Source organism: Myripristis murdjan, chromosome 16, assembly GCF_902150065.1.
Source record: "Myripristis murdjan chromosome 16, fMyrMur1.1, whole genome shotgun sequence".
NCBI lineage: Eukaryota > Metazoa > Chordata > Actinopteri > Holocentriformes > Holocentridae > Myripristis > Myripristis murdjan.
In genome coordinates, this window is record NC_043995.1 from 28668326 (window position 1) to 28689891 (window position 21566).

At 44.5% G+C, this 21566-nt stretch overlaps 2 protein-coding genes across 6 annotated transcripts in view; both read right to left on the reverse strand.

Annotated features, from left to right (window-relative positions):
* Window positions 1–579: 579 nt before the first annotated feature.
* Window positions 580–10628, reverse strand: meox2a (mesenchyme homeobox 2a). Its single transcript, XM_030072565.1, has 3 exons — window positions 9856–10628; window positions 4572–4744; window positions 580–1483 (listed from the first exon to the last, which is right to left on the reverse strand). Exons 1-3 carry the CDS (start codon window positions 10403–10405, stop codon window positions 1265–1267), a joined length of 942 nt encoding a protein of 313 aa, XP_029928425.1. The 5' UTR covers window positions 10406–10628; the 3' UTR covers window positions 580–1264.
* Window positions 10629–20586: 9958 nt separating this feature from the next.
* Window positions 20587–21566, reverse strand: part of crppa (CDP-L-ribitol pyrophosphorylase A) — a 59609-nt gene continuing 58629 nt past the window's right edge. For 2 of the 5 annotated variants that reach the window (XM_030072564.1, XM_030072561.1), the window contains 2 exons: window positions 21196–21236; window positions 20587–20996 (listed from right to left, as the gene is read on the reverse strand). In XM_030072564.1, coding sequence (XP_029928424.1) covers window positions 20771–20996; window positions 21196–21236 — 267 coding nt within the window. In that variant the 3' untranslated portion in view covers window positions 20587–20770. Of the gene's footprint in view, window positions 21046–21195; window positions 21237–21566 lie in introns of all 5 variants that reach the window. The other 3 variants (XM_030072562.1, XR_003929571.1, XR_003929572.1) reach the window with 3 other exon arrangements.

Genomic DNA, 21566 nt, shown 5'->3' on the forward strand with positions numbered 1-21566 from the left:
TATGAGTCAGTGATGATTGGGCTGATATAATACACTCTCGTTGGCTAATATGTCCCGCTGAAGCAGCGAGTGTCCTCTGTGTCTGTGAGCACTTTGCACCACACTGCTGCTCTAATGTATGATTAAGTGGGCCACATCCAGCGGAGTGCAAAACCAAAACGCTCCCATGCCGTGAAAAACCTCCTCAGCAAATTAGAATGCACAATCACAGTGTGGTGAAAGAGGAGATCAGGTCGTGAAATTATTTTCAACTGGATTCTGTAACAGAATATGATCCTTTGCAGGTTCTCTTACACAGACTTGGCAGAAGTCCTGACCCTGCCCGGAGGAAAAAAAGGTGAATTTAGCATGCGCCCCCATCACGAGCTTTCTACACCCTCTGTAATGTTTAATTCATTTCAGCCTCACTTCACGGCATACGCATACATTACTCTGGATTAATATGGATGGATGGCTGGATGAATGGATAGATGGGGAGAACACAGGAATTCCATTTACCACTGGTTTAGTTTTATTTGATCTCCAAGTATCTCTGAAAAAAAAAAAAAAAAAAAAAAACGTTCATAAAATATTAATTTCAGGTTTCAGGTTTGTTTACAAAATGTCGTCTCCAGGCCGAAAAGTGTTTACCAAAGAACCGTCAATGTTTATTACTGAGTGAGCTGAATATTGTGGGTATAAAATGACTGTTAAGGTAAGACAATACTGAGAAGTATTTACAGGATATTTATATTAGCTAGGCAAATTTGATTTCCCGGCACTTGATTTGATCAATAACTCAATTACATCGTAATTTACATTGCATACAGTAGCAACCAATTGAGGCGTGTGTTCAACAGTGCAAATCAAAGCCTCAGCCGCCTCTCGCTCAAGAAGACACACAACATGGAATGTTCAATGTTTTGACCAAATCTGACTTAAGTCCAAAATGTAATATTCAGTGAATTTCTGTAACCAAAGCATGGCATTTTAATATTTATACTTTCCCTTTTTTGGCATTTATCAAAGAAATCTTCTACCAATGGCTCTTTGAAGTATTTCAGCACTCTCCTTTATGTGCTCCACTGTTGAATTTTTACCTTTTGCCTCCACTGTGACTGCATTCGCTTACATCAAGAAACACGTGTCATCCCTTTGTACATTTGTACATTTATTTAGCATCGTTGTATGACGATGGCACATCAGCAAACAGCGGTCCTTTTAAGGACGGTCCTGAGGCAGAGGCGGGGCCTACTCTGAGGAGGCGGGGCCAGGTGTCTGTGCATCATAAGTGAGCGTGCTCAGAGCTCTGGTCGCTGTCGTGACTGTCCTCATTGGCTAAGGAGTCTGTGGAGTGGTGAAGCGCTGCGATGCCAGAGAACTCCGATGGCAGCAATGTCCCCTTTTTCACATTCACCAGTTCTTTCTCCCGAGCTACCGCCCCCTGCTGGCCTCCTTTCACTCTTTTCCACTTCATCCTCCTGTTCTGGAACCACACCTTCACCTACGAGGCAAAGCAGACAGAAAACAGGGGGTCAGACATGGCGCCCTGAAAAAGAGAGAGCGAACCATCAGAGAGATGATAAAGAGTGTCTGACTGCAGGGCAGACAGCGAGCCCCAGCACTTGATGACTACTTTCTGCAAAAGTTTGGCAGCTATTTCTACTGCAGCAATTATGTGTTGATCTACTGTTCCATCTGCCACCCGGCATCTACCTGTTTTTCCCTGACTCGACAACTTCTACCGTATTTACGTCTCTCAGATTGATGATTAAGCTGTTGCTTAAAACAGTTTCCATGTCAAGCAGCGGAGCCTCCCCGAGTGTCGACACTGCGCTCGAGGGAGGGGGCTTGCTTACGGCTGTCATGCCGGGTTGGGTGGGTTTATTTTTGGGGATTGTCATTCCGAGGGGGCCGACAGATCACGTGGCCAGGAAGTCAGTTGACAGCACAAACGTTTGTCTTTTACGTCAGGGGCCGTATGCCGTGCAGAGTATCAACTGGGATTCCTCAGCCGCCTTGGGGCCAAACGGAGGGGAAGTCCAGCCGTGGCGCATTCGAAAGGAGCCACTCATTTGAACCGAGCTGCAAGGCCCTCGAGACAAAAAGGTTGCACTTAGAAAACAGGATTTAATGTGGACTCTGCCTTCCGTGCACACACACATGACCACCCTCACCGCTCTGCAGGCTTACACTCACGCACATTACACCCACACTTCAGCTGAAACTCAGCCCGCAGCATCTCGACCTGATGTTTTCTGCCCACAACTTTAGTCTCAACAATACAGGACACTGGTGGAAAGTTTGACTCTGCTGGCTTAAAGTAGCTCAGCAGTGTCAGCAGTCAGAGAATAAAAGTCCAGTCACCTCCTTCAGTCTTACAAGTATGAACTGCACTTGTAAATATTGTGTATTTATCTTGCCTTGCTGTTTATTTGATATTTATACTTCTCAACTGCTTTGCTGCTGCTGTGTCACTTTGCATTTCCTCTTGGGGTTGGGGTCAGTAAAGGTGAATCTATCTGAATCTACTTAGAGGAGCAGTTCAACCACAAATACATGATCTGCCCACCCGCACGTCACTCCAAACACACAGCAAACAAACCACCCCGACCCTCTGCCAGTTGAAAAGGGTCATCGTTTTACAGCTCCAGAAAAAGCACAAAATCTCCATCGCTTTTGTCCAACCTGGAGTCATTTTTGTTTTGTGGCCAAGCAGTTGCACTTTGGTTACAAAAGTTCAATACTGAGCTCATTATTTCCTATGTTTTCCTCATTTACAATTCTCTGGTGCTGGTTTCTGGTGGCAGGTTCTCTGCTGTTAGACCCTGTTTGCTACTGAAGGAAAATATCGGAGATTATTGGGCAAATATGAACCACATTGTGACCGAAAACAAAGCTCACTGAAGATTTGACTGACAGCGGGGTGAGTAGATAATAAGATAACAGAGTTTTCATTTTGTTGTGAACTGTTCCTTTAAGCTTTTGTGCACCTTTTTCACGGAGCAAAAGCAGAGGGTTACTCCCTCAGTTTACGATGCATTTGTCATTTTGCCGTTTGCTCGTGTCACAGTTTCCACTCGCCTCCAGGTTGACGACTGAGAACCAGAACGCGACCGGACCAGGTTTCCTACTGTCACTCCTCGGAGGAAACCTTAAAATACGCCCGCGGGCCTCGCGTTTTTTTATTCATCGACAAGGCGCATGCCTCTCAGTGGACATTTTTATCCAAAGTGCCTCGCAAGTACCATGAGTACGTTCATTTTTAGCACACACGGCTCCGGTGGGAATTGAACCTCGAACCCTGACGGCGTTAGTGGCATTTTCAACTCGCTGAACCTCAGGACCAGTTAGAAGGTGCACTTCGCTACCAGCGCTATCACCAGGGAGCTTACCCCTCAAAACAGAAGATGCTTGGAGATTTTTATATTATGACTTACATTTAGAAACATACTCACATGGCAATAATTTCTAAAATATGCTGTGATTATAGCGGCTGTTTGAGACAGTAGCAGCCTATTTGAATTCATCCTGAAAGGTTCCTGTTGTTTATTTAATACTTTAGGCTCCTGGCATGTACTTAAAAACTTATGCAAATATTATTATAATAATAGTAATAATGATGGATTACATTTTTATAGTGCTCTATCTGGATACTCAAAGCACTTTACAGTGTGAGATGATGTTTGCAAGACAATGTACCAATCAGAGATTTCATAATAATGTTGCTCTTTGTGAAGCTCTGTTTTGCACTCTCTTTTGAGTCTGAGGTACCAGCTCCAACCCTTTTTATAGAATAGAATAGAATAGAATAGAATGCCTTTATTGTCACTATACACATGTACAATGAGATTAAGAGCAGCTCCTTTCAGTGCAACTATGCAATAAAGAACAAAATAAAAAGATAGATTTCAATATAAATAAATGTAAGTAACATAAGATAAAATAAGTAATATAAGTTATATATACAGTATGAATTCTAAAAAAATATTGCACAGCATGGTCAGTGGTGATATTGCACATTTAAATAGTGCACATTTTATCGTTGCCATGCTTCACTCCACTGTCTGCAGTCTGGTCTTCACATGTAATCTGCCCCGCATCGCACCGCAAATGATCACTGGCAAGGTGTCAGCTAAGTGTGACTTACAGCTTCCAAAGGGGTGTCAGGGAACAACGGGCTGTACGCCGTTTCCTTCCCCCACCATTTGTCTCCTGTTATTTATTTCATGAGCCTGCGTTTTACAGCGACCAGCCCACGCTCGGAGACCAATTTGTACAAGCAGGGCGAGAGGGAGAGAGGAAGTGACTTGCTAGACAGCACTTCCTTCAACCCGTCTCCCTGCCTCGACTGTGGCCCGCCTGAAAGAATAGACAAGAACATCTGGAATATGATAGTCCCTTCACACGGCCACATCTGGCGCACAATAGCACGCGCACCCAAGTTACGAAAACACAGTAGCGAGCCCGAAAAGCCTCTTCGGCGTCCCGAGGCCGCTTCTGTTTTCACAACATGGCATTAACATGCTAATAGCCGGGTTCAGTAATGTCCGGCCCCGAGGGGAAACAAGCGGCGGCGGGTGGGAACCTACTTGTCTCTCGGTGAGGTCGAGGTTGACGGCGATCTCGTAGCGCCTTAGCCGGGTCAGGTAGTTGTGGTGGGCGAACTCGGCCTCCAGCTCTCGGATCTGCTCCTTGGTGAACGCCGTCCTCTCCTTCCTGGGCTTGCTGCTCACATCTGACTTGTAATTCCCGTCCTGGGACTCTGAAATCAAACACCACACGGGTTTTTTTTTGTTCCAGTCGGGGGAGATTTATATGCAAAGAAAATAAAGATAAAATGAACGTTATGTGGCAGGTGCAAGTCAGGGAGAGGAAGAAAAGAGGCAAGGTAAGGGAAACAATGGGAACCGCCAATCACACTTTATTGTTCAGTCATTGTTTATGAACACTTTAAGTGGCTGGAAGGACCCATGGGCGGCTGCACATGTGTGTCAGACTCTGGCAGCTGTGCTCTCACAATAGGCTGGCTCTTGTGCTGCCAACATGGAGTTAATTTGTCTTAGTCTTAATGGAATCTGCTGTTACCCCCATCGTTTTTAATATGGAACAAAACAGCTCTGCAGGATATGTAAAATATGTTTCCTCCATTTATTTACTTCAACATTTTACAAGCGTCTCCTCATTACGACTAACAAGCTGCCAACTGAACAATATGCACTCCTTTTTTTTTTTTTTCCCCTCCCCTCTCTTTTGGTTTGATTTGTCTCGTGTGATTTATTCTGAGTGGCAGCTGAAAATGACAACATGTGCAGCACAAATGGACACGCGATGACCGTTGATAACAACTGGGAAACTGCAGACAAAGGTCTTCAATCACATTATGGGGCAGTTAAAAATGTTGCACAAGCTTGTGTAACTGATCATGTCACAGATAGCACGCTGATGGAAATTACGCAATTATCTGTTATCCTCAAATGAACAGTAAAAAACAGACGTAAGACTAAAATAGACATTAATGCAACTGGGTAAACATTGCCTTAAGAAAAAAAAAAAAAAGTGAAATGTACATATGAAAAAAATTAAAAGCAACCCGTTTCCAGTACATGTCACTCCCAGTTCAGCTCCTCACCCGGGAAAAAACGCGTTGTGTTTTTGTATCTCCACAATCTTTCCGAAGAAAACATATAGTTAATTTGGTCCCCCGAAACTTTCCTATTGTGAGCAGGCTTTGTGGTTTCTCTGCTGGACACGCTTCAGTTGCACATTGCACTTGAAGGCAGCAGTGATTGCATGCTAATTCATCTGCGGTCCTGTTCTGTAGTGTGTGTTAATCCAACAGGCCTGTGTCAAGCCAAACTGTAAATAGTCCTGGAGCTCAGAGCCAGACCCACCGGCCATGCAAGGCCTGAAGCCACGTCACTAGACAAACTACTTTCTTTAGCCTGCAAATCCTCCTTGGAAATGCCCCTTTTCTATTGCTGTTTTTTTTTTTCTATCAGAGAGAATCTTCCTCCTAGGTGTGTGTGAACATATATATGTATATATATATTTTTTCAAAACAGTACTTTTCATGAGAGGATGAAAAAAAAAGACGGGTGAAGTGAAACTGCCCTACAAAAATTATATTTGCATGACACTTGCACAAGGTTAGCACCAAGGACAAGCACGGCAGATATATAAAGTCCTGCAGGAATTCCCACATGAATTTCATGCCGAGCCCCGTGAAACGGAGCAGATCATTTCTTGACGTTCAGCCAGTGTCCAGCTCCCCCTTGACCTTGCCTTTCTTTCCCCTGTAATTTCGACCCAGCGCTCCCAAACAATGTGTGGCTGATTGAAACAGGCCGTCAGATGTATTTATCCTGTCTCTCTCTGGTAAACACACAGACATTGTGTAAGAAAAATAAAAGAATAACACAGCCAGCTGCTTGCAGACCAGCAGGCCTGGAGTTAAAACGAGTGGCAGGCTTTTACGACACAGCCACTACACCACAGCAATTAGGTCCCGGCTGTAACTTTCATCTCTCCACAAAAAAGGAGGAATAATGGGAGAGAAATACACGCACCCAGACAGGGCACGTCGTTTGGGCTTCCCAAATGAACCAAGCTCAGAGCAGGAGAAACCCTCTCAAAGAAAAAAAAAAAAATAATAATTTCAGCGTTGCCTAGGTCTTTTTCAAAACCTGGAATGGAGAGGCCAAATATTATGTTTTGCAATGGAAAATAATGTGTTTGTTGTTTTCCTCCAGTGAAAGTTATGGCGATTTTTTATTTTCCTTTGGTGAAATAATCTCCCGGCGGCGCACACAAGAATGACGTTAAATGCACCGATACGTCCGCAATGTTATTCTAAAGCTTCTTCGAGAAAATGTGGCGGCCGGGGAGAGGCCTTCAGCTCCAGACGGCCATCTCCGCTCGCTCCTCCTTTTTATAACTCGGCCAAGGCGTTGCTCTAACAAAATAAGACTTCAAGCACCTTTTATTGTTCCACACAGAAAGTCTTGTAACTTTTTTAAAGAATGGCCACTCCCTTGGAAGCGGCAGCCCGTGCACATGCAACCCAGAAAAGTCAGCAAAGTGCACCAAGTGACACTATGAGCGAAAACTCCCTGCAGCTGGCCCACTAAAAAACCAACAGGTTCTACAGAAACCAGACACCCAAAATACCAAGGAGCTGCCTGATCGCGTTAGCCCACCCTGAGACCTTCCTTTAGGAAACAATCACAGCCGCGCTGTAGTGGGGGAAAGAAAGTCGAGATGCGCCGCGTTTGAGCTCAAGAGGTAAACTCAGCATGGAAATGAGCTCTCGAGTTTTGTTATTGTTTTTGTGTCTAAATTCGAGTTTCACCGGGCTTTCGCTCGGGTTTCTGGGCCCAGATGGAGAAACCTAATCAGGGCCCTATCTCCTGGAACTGGCGGCGGTGTGATATTTAGACAGCTGATTGAGTCAGCAACTCGGTCAGCCCCCCGATAATCAGCGTGATTGGTGTTAGCGTGGCGAGAATGCACCGCGTGGTAATGAGTCTGCGCTAACTATTGTTACAGGGGAATTGGGGTTTGGAGGCCAGAGGGGTTGGTTTCCACATGATTTGACAAAGGAGAAAAGGAAATAGAGGGTGGTGTGTTGAATTTGTGAATAAAATATACTGTAGCACCATCTTCCATGTGGCCTAACAAGACATTCAGGGCAAATAGAACGGCTTGAATTGGAAACTGAGCCATCCAGCCTCCGGAAAAGCCCTGTCAGGTTGCATGATTCTGCCCATAATTTTGGCATATAGGCCTGTGTTCCCCCGGAGGGCCACGTGCCACGAATCCTTAATTTTTCAGGTGATAGCCACAACATCCGGGGACGCTGATAAATAAATCAAATGGCTGAATAATTTAAGCGCTACCTGCCTTGTCTAATATTTGGTAACATAAATAATACTAATTGCAGACAATGCCTACAGTGCCATTAACCCGCCTATCAGCAACAGGCCGTCCAGAATTAGCCCTTGTTGTGTTATGCTCACTTGGGTCAGGCTGCCTCTGGGGTTCTGTAAAACTGCTGTTAACTGCATGAACGGCCGGTCTGTCAAAGGGAATGGATGTTTTCCGAGGTGACTACCAGCATCCTGAGCAAATACCAATCATATCAGGAAATATCAGTCAGTGGCCAAGTGCTGTGTACACACGGCCGGGACCAGGTGATATACTGTGCATACAAAGAGGCCTTTTAAAGGGGGCCGAGGTGCAGGAGCGGCGCTCAGGGCCCGCGGTGCATTCCTCAAATGGACAGAGGGAACGGCAGGCACACTTTCTGCGGAAAACTGATAACTCACACTAATATCGGATTGCCGGCAAAAACTCCCGCGACCCGACCCCCGGCAGTTTGTCATGCCGTGATTGATTATTGTGGTGAATACAGGTTGGAAATGCTGCAGGCCGTCAGGAAAGTGTTTTATGTTTGAGCACAGTTTTTAAAAAGACATTTTTTAAATCATCTATTCATTTAGTTTTTATTTTATTTTATTTTATTTTTCGTAAGGAAACACACGTGTCTACAAATCTTTGGTGTGAGGAGTTTTATGTATCTTACCATCCATATGCCGGAATATATAATTCATGGATCATTATGGCCATGTTTAAAGGACAATGTACAGCAATAAGTACATTATATAAATTTGCTTATCCTCTTTACAACCATATAGCAGCGGCCAGTGATTGCAAAAATCAAGGTCGTGGCTGCTGCACCTGCCCTTTGGTTTTGAAATAAGTCACTAATTAGAAAAAAAAGGACTCGCAGTACACAGTCACTGCCATTTTACACTGCACAGGGTATATAATAATTATAGCCACATAAACAGAAATATGAAAGAGTGGCTTGTTGTTTAATAAGTGAATTAAAATGAATAAAGGCACAGTTAGGTGGACATTAAAATCAATGGGATTGTAGCCGCCATAAAAAGATGAATTCTACACATTTATAGCAGTTGTTGTTGCATAAAATAAAATGAATCAGTATTACAGGCTGTAATTACACTGATTTTTGCTCTGATGTCTGCAAGCAAGGAAAAGTGCCTTCACATCGAGCGCTGCCTTTGTGAAATGTTGAACATTACATAACTCTATTTTCCACTCAGTCATTTGATTTCAGTTAAGCCGCCCGTGATTTATTTAAAATACAAGATCGAGACAAATCCTTACATAAACCGCTGCTTGCGGCATGAAAAGCCTCGCTCCTTCGGGGTGTTTAGTGTCGTGCGAGGCGCCGGTGTAGTTTTTTACAATGCGTGACATTAATTCTTTACAGTGTGCCTCATTTTCTGCTCTCTGAAATATGCAGAAATGAACCAGATGTGATTTTTAAACAAAACATGCCAGTAGTCAGATGTGCCCGCACAGTTCTGCTGTGGCCTTTGCTCCACACTTAAGTCAACCTTCTGCAACAGCCTCGCCGCTCGTCAGCCGACACCTACAAACTGCTTTTGAGACACTTTTGTGCTGTTTTTTTTCTTTCGGAGCTGCATAAACCTCCACTGTTATGTGCTGTTGAAAGATTTAGTGACGGCTTTAGATGCTCATGTTATTCTTGTTCCCCACTCCGAACGTCTTGAAACGCTGATATCAGTACAATGATGTTTATACAATTACACAACACAAATAACCATGAAATATGTAGAAATGGCTGCCAAGTATTTCACATTATGTTTTTGGTAATGCAACATTTCACATACTGTTTTTCTATTGATCAGATTTAAAGAAAAAAAAAATGCTGAGGATTGCCTGCTCACAATCTTTGCCGTGAGATTTGTTGCAGCATTTCCCTCTGTGCACAGACACCTCGAGGTAAAATGTCCCTCCAAAGCTCAACCTCTCTGCTCCTCTTACCTGAGCTGTCACTTTTCCTCTTGCCGTTCCTCTTCTCGGCCTCAGCAGGTGACAGAGTCTGTCTGCCAAAGTCTGCAGGCACGCAGGAGGCCCCCGTTGGGGTGCTGCCATTGCCCAGACTGGGGGTGCTGGCACACATACTGGGGCCCCCGGGGTGGCCTAGGTCCGGGGGCGTGGGCCCGCTGTCCTGGGCCGAGTGAGAGTGAGGGTGGCAAAGGTTGTGGCGGGCGCCGCTGCTACCAGGCGACGGCATCTGTGGAATGTGCCAGGGCGCCTGGTGCTGAGGCGGGTGGTGATGCTGCTGGGAGGGCAGGTGGCCGCGGTGGGGGTGGTGGTGCTGACCGGGGAACAGGCCGTCGTCGGCCTGGTAGCTGGAGATGATGCAGGGCGAGGGGGAAGAGGTGGAGGAGGAGGAGGAGGAGGCCAAGTCGGGGTAGGAGACGTGGTCCGAGCGTCCGTGCAGAGTCAGCGGAGACTGGGCGAAGGCGGGATGCAGGGCCTGCGCCGGGGCATGGGGACTGCGCAGGCAGCCGAACAGAGTGTGATCCATCGCGCGCCAACACACACGGCCCTCCAAGAAAGGTGAGAAGGGCAGGTGAACAGGGTAAAGTTACTAAATCAACCAAAAAAAGAAGATTGCAAGCACATAGGTATCCAAGATGCTTCCTTCTTTCCTTGAGCAGCCCCAAACTTTTTTTCTTCCTTCTGTGAAAAATTCAACTTGTCAAAGGAAATAAAGTGTGTTTTGAAAAGGGCGTCCTGTGGTAATCCGGAGCATGCGGCCAGTTGCCAGGCTGCACAGGATAAACAGTTAGCCCAGGATAAGCTGCAGCAGAGGCTCTCAGATGTCAGGAGGAATAGGGGACTGGAGCTCGAGGCTGGGAGCAGAAGGAGGTTCCTAGGAACTGCAGAACGAGGGGAGCCGGCGGAGGGGATGTTATAAATAGGGTGTAACGTGAGAGGGAGGCTGGGTCACAGACTGCATACGCGCTACTGACCACATACATATGATCGCCCTCCAAAAAGCACAGCACAATAAATCTGTACTATTAAAATGGCTGAGCCTCAGGAAAGAAGGCAATTTATTTTGGACTTGGATCTGACCTCCGGTGGCCATCTTTTTTTCCTTCAAGAAAACAGCCCTAATGGTGCAGGGGTGGGGCTGTGAGGAGGGAGGGGGCAGTGATAGATATGGGGCGAGGTGTCAGGGGGGTTAACTCTGCGCGTCACCCCGCCTTTTGTCAGTGCTGACCCCTCGAAATACTGTTAGTGCTGTGGACGTTTGCAGGGACACTTGCGGCTTCCACTTCCACTTCTCAGGGTTTCCTCTGCTCGTCGTGTTGTCCGACTCGGCTCGTCCCGTGGTTTTAAGATCGGTTTCACTGTATCACCGTCTCTGCTGCTCTTTAATACGTCTTCATCGGTTCAATATGAAAAGCTGTATTCCAGATGGCTGGATCTCAAATGTAAAAGTAAAAAAAGTGAAATCACTGTTTGAGGTTTATTATTCAGTATTCCTAAAACACGGAGGATCCGGTCCACAAGTGTGACCACTTTGTCAGCTAAGAACTTAAAAGGAGGCGTAATTCCCTTTAATTTTGTATTTTGTCAAAGTAAGTCCACATGCTTTCAAAAGTGGTTTCCTCATATATCAAACAAATGAACACATTACTCTGACAACTTAATCCATACATACACATCATACAAGTGCATCTGAAATTCAATATGAAGTTATAAGCATATTTTTTTTTTCATTAATAGCCTGAATTGCTTCATTTTTTTCCAAACCAGCGGACCAAACAATAAAAAAATGTTGAATTCAAAATCACTCGTATGTAGTAATGGCACAAACCCAAGCAAAACAAAACAAACAACAACAACAACAAAAAAAAAAAGAGAGAGAGAGAGAGAGAGAGAGAGAGAGAGGGTAGGCATAATTTCTGTTGAAACCTATACGTAAGTCTGTTTACAATGTTGATAGGATATTAAACGGTTCCTATGTTGTAATATGCTGATAGAAAATAAGCCCCATAATTTGCAGAGCCCACAGTCAGACATAACACATTGAGGCAAATGGCTCCTGAGTCATTATTTTAATCATTTAAACCACCCGCAACTTCAAAATAAATTAGAAACTCTTTACATAGGGTCAGCTCTCACATCAAAGGCTCAATAAATCAACGCGAGGATAAATATGCCATTCGCTTATAGTGAATTAAGGATAAAAGCCAGAGCGAAGCAGGGAGCTGTATGAAAAAGGCACCTTGGGTATCTGCTCTAATTCCTCACCAGGCCTTTAAACACCAACTCCTTAATCCAAACTCAAACAACAAGCGAGATTTCAAAAAGAATAAAAACAGACTGAAGACATTTATTCACTCTCAGATTTATTCACAGAAGTTTTTACACAAAGACCGACTGTAGGCGACCAATAAATATGAGAAATAAACCGCGCCTGTGGTTACTATGGCACTGAGTTATTGGGACGTGAAGAAATTATGAAAATCTGGCTTCAGGCTACTCTTTGAAAATCCCTTTTGCTGTATTCATAACCTAATTCAGATATCCTAAATAAATGCCTCGTACGCTGTATTTAAAAAAAAAAAAAAAAAAAAAAAAATCCCATATGTTTCCTTCATTCTAAATTTCTGAAGCAGTTCCATAGCAACAGTGTGAATGTCCACATACAGCACTGTCAGTATAAATTATAAAAAACCTGCGTGGCGATGTGTAAAGCCAACGTCGAGGTCGTCGCGACTGATCGCAGCGCCGGCGTGTTTTGCAGATAAACGGTCACACAACAGCCAGGGGATCAGGGTGGACGACGCGGGCTGTGCCACATGCACCGGGGTCTGCCTGAGAAAGGAAATTAATTCCTCTTTGAGAGAAAATTACTTTAACAGATAGCATGGCGGAGGCAGGCTGTAACTTTGGCGCGGTGGCTCTCCCCAGTCCCTCCAAACCCTCTGAAGACAGCAGAGGCAGCGCAGCGCAGGAAAGGCACCTTAGGTGAGTGAATGTTAAACTCTCCGACTGTTTACCTTACAAATTAAGGCTATTAGCAGGTTAGCCAGGGCTATATATTTGCTCAGGTCTTGAGCTGGTATTAATACACATGTGTTTCCAATCTCTCGGTGTTCCCTCAGCAGTGATGCCCCGTGGCGTGGGTGTTTCACTGAGTCCCGCTCTTTGCCCCTCGTGGGCTGCGAGGCAAAATCTCACACCGTGTGACCGTAAGGGTGTGTGTGTGTGTGTGATTGGGTTAGAGCGGCATATCGGGCCGATATTTGCGTTTTATCGTGAAAATACGAGATATCGGGCGGTCACACTGTCCACTGACAATAAGGTGGAAGCTCCTCCCTGACCACATCTTATCAAATCTGTCAAAAACTGCAAAAACATTTTATTGACTTTAATTTTTTTTTTATTAATTTAATTGATCATTTGTGTGTTTTGTAAATTAATTCTTCATTTAAAGGCCTAGCGTTTCTCAGTTTCCTCTTTCCACTGAGTAGGTGTGGTGGGTCTCTCTTCCTTAAAGAGCGGCTAACACTAAAGGAATTTCATTAGTGTGGATTTGAGTGGAGAGTTTTAATGTCTAATCATGAACCCAATGCTGTTTCAGAGGCTTTTTTTCTGCCCTGGCAAGAATAAAACTTGGGAAAACACTGAATATTTGACATTTTTTACACAGTATTTGTCAAATTTAAAGATATTTTGACTATACGGCAGTCACAAAACATCAGCAATTGGTTACAAAGACTGCTATCTGCCTAAAAAAAAAAAAAAAAAACCTGTTTGGGTTAAATGAAAAAGTCCCGAGAAGCAGAATCAGTGACGTTGTAAAGGTCGTCTGCAAACTCTCTCCCGATTTGGCACCATGAGTCAGACAGAGACGGAGCAGAGGCTTCTGGGTAACAGCCGAGACGTCGATGTGTTTCTTGACGATCCTGTCGCCATGCCGGGGTGGCGGGGTCGGGGCGGGATGGTGCGTTTCTCCCCAGTTGACAGATACTAAAGGTAGACCTGCTGCTCAACCTGTGGCTGTCACTCAGCCGGGCCCGGGAGAGGAGAGGAGAGAGCGGGAGGCCGAGCGAGAGGAGGACAGGGCTCAGTGCCACCGCCACCAAAACAAACATGCGACGGCAACTTTTGCTCGTCTCCTCGCACAAATTTAAAGTTTATCCCGTCAGCGTACCAGGAGGGGTTTCCCGCTCATATCTCGTTGCATAATTTTAAAAATACATCGTGTTGAGATGAGAAAATAAGCCTGCTTCACTCCCAGGACAAATTACTCGTTTGCAGAAATGTAATATTCATCCCACCACAGCGATAGGCCCCGGCTCGCTGGCTGGAGAGGTTAATCAAAAAGATAATACCACAGAGTGTTTGCTTAAGGAAAAGCGGAGCGGCCTTGGCGTGGAAGTGTCCCCCGAGTCCTCAACGGCTCCTTAACCATGAGACAAAACCGTTACAATACTAAATAAAAAAAAAGTGTTTGATACTCCAGAAGTTGGAGTTTCAGTAGTTTAAAGCACAAGTGGCAGCAATAGCCAAAAAAAAAAAAAAAAAAATTTGCCACAACATGAATAATAGTAGATCTGAGAGTTTCATCCTGCGAGGGAATCAAACAGAAACGGAGTGTGAAACAGCATGATCAAGTATGAAATTTTAATCATATTAACCATATTCAGTGCTATTTACTACGCCAGCTCCCCTGGTAAATTTACAACCTCGGAAATATAATACGTCTTACTCCGAATCCTTTGATGTCGCTCACAGCCGCACACTATAATACAGACATTTTAAAAGACTCATTGCGCGTGTGATCATTATTAGGCATTTTCCTCATTTTTTTTCTATAACTAATGTGGAAACATTTAGCGTGCGTAACATTTGGAGTGCCGCTCTTGATACAAAGCATGACACACACAGTAGGATTTGACTTTATTTTATGTTTTGGTCCAGCAATAAGACCCAGGTAATGAGGCTTTTGGATAAGCATGTGCAAAATAAACAGTTCCCATAGTAAAATGTCATCCTAATAAATAGATGGCAACCACAGGCCTAATCCAAGGCCTGGTCCTTCGACCTCCAAAGGGAGAGACTTTTATTTCGGGATAATCCGGGGTTTAATCGAAATCTTCAGCAGCTAATGAAGGTTTTTGCCCCGACGTGAGACATCGCCATTTGAAAAACCTGAACTCTGCTCCTATAAATCGACTGCGGGCGTGGAAATAAAGCGCCGCGTGGATGACAATTAAAGTTATAAATCATCTCAAGGCTCTTGCCTACAGAGTCATATGTGATTTTGAAATATTTTTTCGCCAAGGATCCTTTGGGTTTTAATCGTTGAGAGATTCACCCGCAAATAAATCCTGACATGAGGTATTTTAGCCTCTTAGGTGCACAGCAGCAAATGTGAAATTTTTACCACCGTGGCCAGGCTTCATTAATAAAAATCAAACTGGCAACTTTTCTAGATTATTCTTAAGGTGACACTGTTGAAATATCTCTTGTCATATTTTCCTGGCTTCGTCCGGGACGTCCTCAGAAGCCGCGGCGGTGGAAGTGGTAGCATTCGCTGAGATCAACATCTGTGGGCAGTGTGGAAACGCTCGTTTCTGCTCGTCTCACTTCAAACTTCAGCCGCAGATTTACAGCGCTTGTCAGAGGAGTATTGTCTGCACAGGCGTTAGCGGGACGTCTGTGATATATGACGGTGTCAGACAGTAAATGTTGTCTCCATTTACAGCTCGATTACACGAGGAGAATAGGAGCCTTCTAGAGGAGTGACAGCAGGAATGCATAATGGCAAATGTTGGACGTAACTGAATGTATTTTTTTTTTTTTATTTAGCTCTTCCTGTAGCTCGAGATGGACCAGGCCCTCTGTGTGCCGTGTGATTTGCTGTTTGCATGACAGTGAAGAATAATTATTAAGATTATGAGGCAGTTTTTCTTACTTATGAGTACAGTATGAAAAGCCCGGTTAACATTTTGTATTAAAACAGATATAATAAATTAATATCTTTAATCCATTTTGTTATCGATCCTTGTTTGATAACTCAGATGTTATCCTTCACTTTCATACGCTATTGTTTTATGAATATGAGTTTAAGGCTCCCTTTAATCACACTTTGGGACTCCATTTTGAATTTTAAATAGTTTTCCATAAATTTCAACTTGAATATCGATGCTGTCGTGTGAAAACCTTGTAACTCCAGCGCTGGTGAATTTAATGTTTTCACTTCAAATGAACAATTTCATGCTTCTCTATGAGAAAATTGTCTGATCCCTCGGGTTCCTATGAACCTGTTTCAAACCTCACGCTGCAAAATAAATCTCCAACTTAACATTTATTTCCAGTGCGGTTTAACTTGTTTTTTCTGGGAACAAGTATACACATGTCGAGATGAGGCAGAATACGGCAGATCAGCAGCTAGGACCGAGAAAAAGAGACATGATTCAAGAAAATTTGGTTGATTAGCACTGGAAACAAGCGGGATTATCTCATCACAGTGCAGTTTTTTTGTTTTTTTTTACCCTGTTTGAAGAAAAACAAGATTTAAACACCGAATATGAGACTACATCATTTGTTTGAGTGGATTTTCCTTGGAGGGCATTGAATAAACTCAAAAATACATGGTGGTCGAGCCAAAAACAAAGGCGTTTTTTCCTCCAGACAAAACAACATTTCAGAGATGAATGACGGTGATGGCACACGTGAAGAAACGTTAACTCAGATTTTCCTTATCTCATTTAGTCTGATTCCCTGCACTGATATAGTCATTCAGGGCGCTGAGGAATGAGTGCTGCTCCTAGGTGCCCATTTTCTGCAGCTTTAATGGCCATGGACAGCCGGGGTGAGATCATCATCTATAATCGGGGCGGTTGGAGCTGCCTGGTGTGATGGTTCCCCTCCGCCTCCAGCTTGAAGGCATTGGAGCCTGCGTAGACGTGTGTGATGCTGTGCAGGGCCTCGCACCGAGGCAGACCACACCTCAAACAGCCCAGGGTCGCCCCACTAAAACCTCCATTTAAATCTGGACCTGGTACAACCACCAAAACCAAAAGGCCCCGGCTCCAGCCAGCCAGCCAGCCATCCAGCCAGCCAGCCAGCCATCCAGCCAGCCATGCACATTAGCCGACAGCGCTAAGCCCGTTTCCTCCCAGACTAAATTTGTAAATGCCCTCCTCCATCTTACCCTCCTCACACACTTTGCCGTCTTCAAGGGCCTCGTGTGGGAATGGGTGCCAGGCGCTGAGCGGCTCCAGACTCCCTCGATCTGTGAATGAGGCCATTAGCGCTTTTTATTTTTTCGATTGGTTCACCATCACCCCTCCCGGTTCCTTCACGCTTCCTGTTTCACAATGCAATTTGTTTCGGACGCCCACCACTCGGGTTCCGTCCAATGGCTTTGGAAGACGTCCGGCCATATTGCATCACGTCAGCATCCCTCTGATGGTCCGGCTTAAACATGCTGTTTCAATAAGGCTAATAATTCAGAAAGAGTGAAGTCAACCTTTTATGATTTAACGGCTTCCTTCTCTCTTTAGGTTCCTGGGGGTTTCTGGATGATTCCCAGAGCATTAATTCCTCCTAGTTACTGTACGGAGGGCCCGGCCTGTTTTCTCAGACCAACACTCTGACTAATGTTGAGTCAATGTGCTGGGGCTGGTGAATCTCATTAACACTTAATTCAGACTCGACGCCACCGGTTTGATGTCGAGGCATCGTCATGCTGCAGCACCATCGCGGGTCAGGGACGACATTACACGAGGAATTATGTTGATATGTGCCGTTTATACTACGGATAATTACATGCAAGCAGCCTGATTAAGAGGCATTCCAGCCCTCGTGATAATTCCCAGAGAGCTCGATATCTGCACTGCCAAGTCTGGTGGTAACCATGGAGCTGGTACAGGCCTAATCCTATTTCTTTTATTCTGAAATACTTTAAAGCCGGGTCGGACCATTATGTTATTTTTCCCAACATATTGGGTTGATATTGCGCTTGTTTTAAATGTTTTTAATATTTTACATATAAGCCTGCGTGATCCACCTCTGATATGATGGATGTGACTCCGTTACCACAGCTAATAATAGTAAAAAAAAAATTATAAACTGCATTTATAGAGCGCAAGGAGAGACAAGAACAGGACAATGAAAAGCATCAGAGACAATAAACAGCAGTGATGAAATGGACACAATAAAATAACAATAAAAGAGAATGTGATACTGATCAATCAAGGCACAGAAACTAAACAAAAGGCAGTTTGGTCTGATCTCCTCGGGCAGCTTGTTTGACAGTCCTGGCTCACTGAGAAGAGCCAATCACTCATTGTTTTCAGCTGGGATTTGAAACAATGAGCAGTGCCCTGCCCGCGGAGATCGGCCTGCAGTTTTGCTGGAAGAGGATTAAAAACTGCCTCAAAGATGATCAGTCAAATCTAGAAAAACAGTTTCAATCAGTTGAAGTCAACATGAACTAAAAAGGATGTATATTTAAAAAAGCAAAACATACGAGTGCTATTTTTCACCCGGAAGAGACAAGACTGCGCAGTTTAAAAAAAAAAAAATTGATCACCATAGCAGAGGTTTAGATCAAAAAATCACTCCCAGGTTTCCAGCAGCAGATTTTATTAGCTGAGACACCAGCTAGTGAGGCTGCAGCTGATTAACAGAACGAGGAGGGCCAAATAAAGCAATCTTGCATTTATCATCATTAAGCTGGAGGAAATTTTGGGACATCCAACATTTGTTGTCTTCAAGGCACTCTCTGACTTGAGCTAGGCTGGTGGGATTTCTGGTTAATGTATCCCAGAGTTTCCCTGCCTTTGAATAGCCGGGGTGGGTCACCAAACGAATGGAGCAGCCAACCCACCTAAAAGAATTTCATTAGTCTGGGTCTCAATGGAGAGTTTTAGTGTCCCGTGACAGTCTGACAGAGGTTTCATAGGCTTTTTTTTTACCCTGACAAGAATAATATCCCATAGCAAACTTTGAATACTTGTGATTATTTGGCATGAATATGGTCAAATTTACAGATATCGAATATCACCACAGGATCTCATCTGTCGGAAACAGCCTCAAAATATCAGCTTTTAAAATGCCATCTTGGTTGAATCTTGCTTTCAAAGATGCTTTTCAGCCGGTCTCTGTTACGTAAAAGCCCTCTTTAGGTTTAATTATTGATACGACAGTCATGCCGCACCTTGTATTGGGTTATTATTGCCATGATGCACACGTGGGTGTAATGTGAACCGTATAACCTTGTAGTGTTTTGTGGAGTCCCAGCAGACACCCCCGACCCTCACCGGCGTGTTGTTGAAGACTCCGGACCCAAAGGTGCTGCAGCCGCCCTCAGGTTAAGAAGGGATGCAGTAGGAGAACGCTGACCTCTACTGGTAGGTGTTGAAAGGAGGGAGGGTGTGTGTGTGTGTGTGAAAACAAGACTCGCAGTCAAGCAGTCCATACTTGTGTGACTAACGCTGCACTGGGCTTGACCTGCGAGCTGCAGCAGGATCGTGATGATTTCATGATCAAATCCACGGAGGCAAAGAAAGTTACATAGAGAGAGAGAGTTTTCATGATTTGATCGCCCTGATTCCTTGCCTTTATCTCTGTTTATATAGATATAAGATATACTCTTTGGTTAAGTTGAAGTTAAGCGGTAGTGTGGTAAGGCAAGGAGCCCAGGGTGCCAAGAAATAAAGAAAATAGGGCAGGGAGCTGCCAATAATGCACAAACATCACTGATGGGATACCTGAAAACATATGTGGAGACCCAATTATACAAAAATACAAAATAGTAATGGATACAGACATCTCCTCAAGCCGTTAAAAAGGCATTATGTGTCTGTATAGCTGGGAGTTCACATATTCTTTTAGGTCCCTTGTAAACTTTTTTATTTTGGTACTATTGGCAGCTCCCTTCCCTATTCTGATTAAGCTGAAATTCCTCACTCCGCTCAATCCAATACATCACACTGACCATTTTTACTGGAGCATGTTTGAAACTCAGACATGTTTGCTTGACATTTATCGGCCTGCAAATAAATAGTGCAGATCTGGAGTCAAGGGTTATTGCTGCGCGGTGTCAGTCAGATTTAGCTCTTGCCCAATAGGAACCCGGCGACCTCCGCATATTTTTCACTCGGCGGGGTCACTGGCTCTGCCTCCGGGGAGCCATTCTGCTCTCCGTCTCCTCTCACGCTGGGAAGCGGAGTTCCCAAACATTTCCCCCCACTGTGGTCCAGAACAATCCCACGTCGTCCCAATCAGGGGATTCAAGAGATTCCAGCAAGTGGCTTCAACCGTCCCGCACACTGTGGACATGACGCATGGCCAGGACAATAGGAGGATATAGAGGCACGCTGTACTGGGTGCAGAAATCCCCCCTCTTTTTAAGATGACAGGTTGTTATGTAGTGTCGGTTTCCTGTGTTTTATATGTTGTGATACCACAGGACAGCTGAGGTCATTGTTGTATATACATTTTAGTTGTCATGATCATCCATAATGCAACAAAATATAACTGATTAGGGAACTGCGGTAGCACTTTACACTGGCCCTATTCCAGTATATTAACCTGGAGGGGCGAACGGAGCGCTAAAACATCCGGCTCAAGTGAATTACTGTTGCTGCGCTGAAGTTTTTCTTAAGTAGAAGTAAAATTAGCGGGGTTAGAACCTACTTAAGTAAAAGCAAAACAAGACCAGATCAAGTGTCATGGGTCAAGAGTTAGATTTAATAATACAGAAAAGGCAGGTACGATAGAAAAATGTAAGTCCAACACAAAGTCCAAAACACAACCATGACTTTAACCCCTCACCCCAACACAAGCCCCCCGAATGGGAATAGACATTGTAAGATCAGGGGAGGAGGACATAAGGAGACTACGGAGGCGGCATTCAGGCGGGTGAGTAGAGCGTGGAGACCCAGGGAGGCAAAGCTGAGCAGTGGGGACTCTGAGGAACTGGCAGATGAGACTCAGGATGGGACACAGGAGACTGGGACCCCTGCAGCACAGGCCCCGGAGGCTGGGACTGGGGAAGCAGCATGAGATCGAGGTCTGTGCAACCCTGAGACGAGTGTCCCAAAAGGGTTGATCTGTGCTGGGACCGATATCGGATCATTCTTGGAGAGTAGGTGGATCCAAACACAAGAGACAGGAAAGCCAGAAGGACTGAGGAATATTTATAATTAATAATAATAATGAACGCAGGTACAACTCACAGAACTCAGGAAAACATGCAGGCATGACATAACACAATGATCCAACCAAAACTGAACTGTGAACAGGACTTAGACACAGAGGAGACAAAACTAGACATACCTGGAGAAAGGGCAGGAACACAGCACTGGAGTTAAGATAGGCTGAAAAAACAACAAGGACAGAGCAAGTGAGACACAGATACAAAGCAAAGACGGTTACAAGAGCAGAGAAAACCAAGTTACCAGACACACAAGAGAAACAGAAAATCTGTATGTCCAACACAAAGTCCAAAACCCAGCCATGACACGATGTATGTTTTTATTGCTCGCTTGTTTTGGCAATGTAAAGGTGCCAGTAAACTGAACTGAACTGAATTGAACTGAATTTAATTGAATTGAAACCAAGAGGGGTTACTAATTATGGTACTCTATATTTCCCATAGGCCGCCGTAATTACAGCAGCAGGAGCGCGACTACCTTTAAAAAGCATCT

What these genes read in the sequence shown, in the direction of transcription:
- meox2a (XM_030072565.1), bottom strand. Translation starts at nt 10,405, where the DNA reads ATGGATCACACTCTGTTCGGCTGCCTGCGCAGTCCCCATGCCCCGGCG. An exon ending in GAGGAAAAGTGACAGCTCAG is followed by an intron (nt 4,745 to 9,855) that starts GTAAGAGGAGCA and finishes GTTTGATTTCAG; the next exon opens with AGTCCCAGGACGGGAATTAC. An exon ending in TCGACCTCACCGAGAGACAA is followed by an intron (nt 1,484 to 4,571) that starts GTAGGTTCCCAC and finishes TTTGCCTCGTAG; the next exon opens with GTGAAGGTGTGGTTCCAGAA.